Below are 3,194 nucleotides of genomic sequence, written 5' to 3' on the forward strand. Positions count from 1 at the left end.
CAGCCCCATGGGCCGGATAGAATAACCTGGTGGGCCGCATCCAGCCCCCAGGCTGCATTTTGCCCACCCCTTAGCTACAACATAAGAACAACATTTACATGGTAGATAATTTTCAGAAACTCACAGGAGAGGGTTTGGAGAGGTGATTCCATTCTTGTACTTGGGAAAAAGTAATCAACAGCTGTAGGCTCTGGTGTGGTAACTAAAATGCTATTTAATGCCTGAATGGCATGGTCTTTAAAAAAACTGTGAAAACATCAGCCTTCACAATATGCCTGTTGTTATCATCCCTGTCCTAGAGATAAAGAAACCAAGGCGCACAGATTACATGACTTGCTTAACCAGCTAGGATGAGAATTCCCAATCTCCTGGCTTCTAGCTTCATGCTCAATCCACCACACCTTGCTTGGATTCAAAATACACTGTTTGGGTTTTGTTTCCTTGTCACAAGTGTGTGTGATCATATGCGAGATAAAGATTGGAGTACAGTTTTAATTTAAAAGTGAGAGTGGCTCCAGGGCCCACAGAATTTGCTGCTTTTCAGCAAAGTGCGACTTTAAAGGTCCTTAAAATTGAATGTGTATGTCACACTCCATTTGACCCACTGTAAGAAACTGTTTATGAGTTGCTGCCCTGCATGATAGAGCTTTATAAAGTAGTACAAGCACAGGGATCTATGGTTCTTGGGACGACACAACCATGGATGATCCCTGCTAGGACATACAGGGGAAAGGAAATCCATGACCCATGCTTGGTTTTGATGTAGGTTCCAAATATTTTTGTATCATATACTATTGTATGTGAAACATATCTCAGTGCCTGCTACACTGTAAGACCATGTACAGCACAGCTCACACATTCAAACTTGAGTGCTTGAAGACATACAACAAGTGAGATAGTTTACAGAGTTACTGAGCACCAGTAGCTCCTTAGACACCAAGCTGGGAAAATCCTAACCTGTACTGAGGCTTACATGCTTTCTGAACACCAGCCACAGAAAACTCTTCCCCACTCCCAGAACTGACATGTTTTTCAGACTGCCCCTATTACAGGGCATGAATAACCAGAGGTAAAAATATTCCCATCCAACACCTTTTGGAAACACAGATGCTACCCACTTGTACAACTTTTGGGTGTTAATCTAGTAAGACTACTCTATAACAGTCTAGAAAAGGCGAAGTACAGCCTGGTCCCTATTTATGTTACTAAAGTCAAACTGCCCCTCCAGACAGTTGCATGCAGTTGTGGCAAACTGCTTAAATAAAATAAGCTTCACACCACACAAGGTGAGGAGATGGATGCCACATGCCCCAGTTGCTGAATCTGGCTTGAAAATGGAATCAAAAGGCAGTTTACCCAAAGGACTACAAAAATAACTAAGTAAAGCTTTGTGATACAAACATTAAAATTAAATGTGTAAATCACACGACCAATTCCAGTTAGCTGGATTAGTCACATATTTAAAGTTCAAGTTAAACACATATGTAACCACTTGAACTGTGGACTAAATCACAGAAATACAGACTACTCAGAGCTGGTGAGGAAGACTTACCTCCATTAAACTTAAGTGTATTCCAATGAGGTAGGGCATTGGGGCACTGCAAAGAAAAAACAAACAGTTGGTTTATATTCTGATAATGCCAAAGATAATTAACAGACACTGCTTTCAAGATCAGCTGCAATGCAGATGCTGGATACAGGGTTAGATTTTATTCAAAAATAAAAATCCAGATTCTGAACTGAAAAATATATCCATCTCTTCATTTTCAGCCAATGTTTCTCTTTATTTAATGAATTCATGTTACAGCTTGCATGGTAAAGCTGCAGCACCTAAACAATAGCAGTTAAATACCAAACAAATATCTGTATTTTGTTCCATTTTTAAACAAACACAGAGACTTCACAGCATACCGCTCAGTACACAGACAAAGAGATCCAGAACTAAAGCACTGGATATCTGTAGATCCCGGAGTCATCTAGTAGCATTATGTAGAGCAGGGGCAGGCAATTATTTTGAGCCGAGGGCTGCTTACCCAGTTTTGGCAGGCTGTTGAGTGCTGCATGGGTAGCCCCGCCCCTTCACAGGTGCCCCGTCCCCTGGTCACTATCTTGAAACCACTGTCCCAGGGCCAGCACTGTTGGGGCCCAGAGCAGGGCGCAAGCTGGCAAGGGTCTGTGGAGCCGGGCTGGGCTGCACCAGCAAAGGGGGCGGGGAGCTGGCCCGGCTCCATAGAGCCTCTGCCGCCTGGGACCCTGCGCTCCTGCCAACCTGCTCTGGGCCCCTCTGGCACTGGCCCTGGGACACCGGTGCAGGCCCTGTGCTCCTGTTAGCTCTCCGCCTGCTCACACCCAGTGCCCCCCAGGTGAGAGGCAGCGCACAGCCCCGACCCCCTGCTCGCCGGCAGGGAAGAAGCTGGTGCTGAGCATGGGGAAAAGCGGCCCCTCACCCACCCCATGGCCGGCGCTCCACATTGCAAGCACTTGCACCCCGTGTGAGGCTGTCCGGCGCAGGCCCAGGCAGCCCCAGGCAGGCTGCAAGCGACTGTGGCGCGGGGGGCCACTTTTCCCCATGCTCAGCACCAGCTTGTAACCCACCCCACTGCCAGCCTGGCAGTGGTGCTGGGTTACAAGGCAGTGCTGAGTGCAGGGGGGAGGGGAGAAAGCAGCCCCTCCCCACCCCATGCCTGGTGCCCCACGCTGCAGCCACTCACAGCCTGCCTGGGGCTGCCTGCTCTGGACAGCCCCGTGCAAGCTGCAAGCACCTGCAACATGGGGTGCCAGCCATAAGGTGGGTGAGGGGCTGCTTTTCTCCATGCAGGGAAGGAGTTCGAGGAAAAGCTGAGAGCAGGGGGGAAGCAGCTCCTCCCATGCCCGGTGCTCACAGCCTGCATGGGGCTGTCTGGAGTGGGCACAGGCAGCCCCCCGCAGGCCACGAGCAACTGCAGCCCCATGCGGGCCCCCCCCCCCCCCGTGCTCCTTCACTGTGAAGGACCGCCACCCCCCTTACCTGAGCTTCCCATGCTGGGCAGCCACATGCTCCAAACCCAGAAACGCCAGCTGGGGTTTCTGGATGTGGGGTGGGGCTGGGTGGGCGGCCCCCGCTGTTGTTGGAGCCTGCTGGGCTTCCCCTGGGTCTTACTGCCCTTGGTTCCTGTATAGTTTCATAGATTTAGGGTCAGAAGGGACCTAGTAGA

At 49.9% G+C, this 3,194-nt stretch overlaps 1 protein-coding gene across 4 annotated transcripts in view; it reads right to left on the reverse strand.

Annotated features, from left to right (window-relative positions):
* The window catches only part of DENND1A (DENN domain containing 1A), a 344,343-nt gene that overhangs the window by 136,009 nt on the left and 205,140 nt on the right, over nt 1–3,194 (reverse strand). For all 4 annotated transcript variants that reach the window (XM_019510878.1, XM_019510876.1, XM_019510880.1 and 1 more), the window contains exon 11: nt 1,553–1,598. In XM_019510878.1, the coding sequence (XP_019366423.1) occupies nt 1,553–1,598 (46 nt within the window). The remainder of the gene's footprint in view (nt 1–1,552; nt 1,599–3,194) is intronic.

Source organism: Gavialis gangeticus, unplaced genomic scaffold, assembly GCF_001723915.1.
Source record: "Gavialis gangeticus isolate Ggan-Ray unplaced genomic scaffold, GavGan_comp1, whole genome shotgun sequence".
Classification (NCBI taxonomy): Eukaryota; Metazoa; Chordata; order Crocodylia; family Gavialidae; genus Gavialis; species Gavialis gangeticus.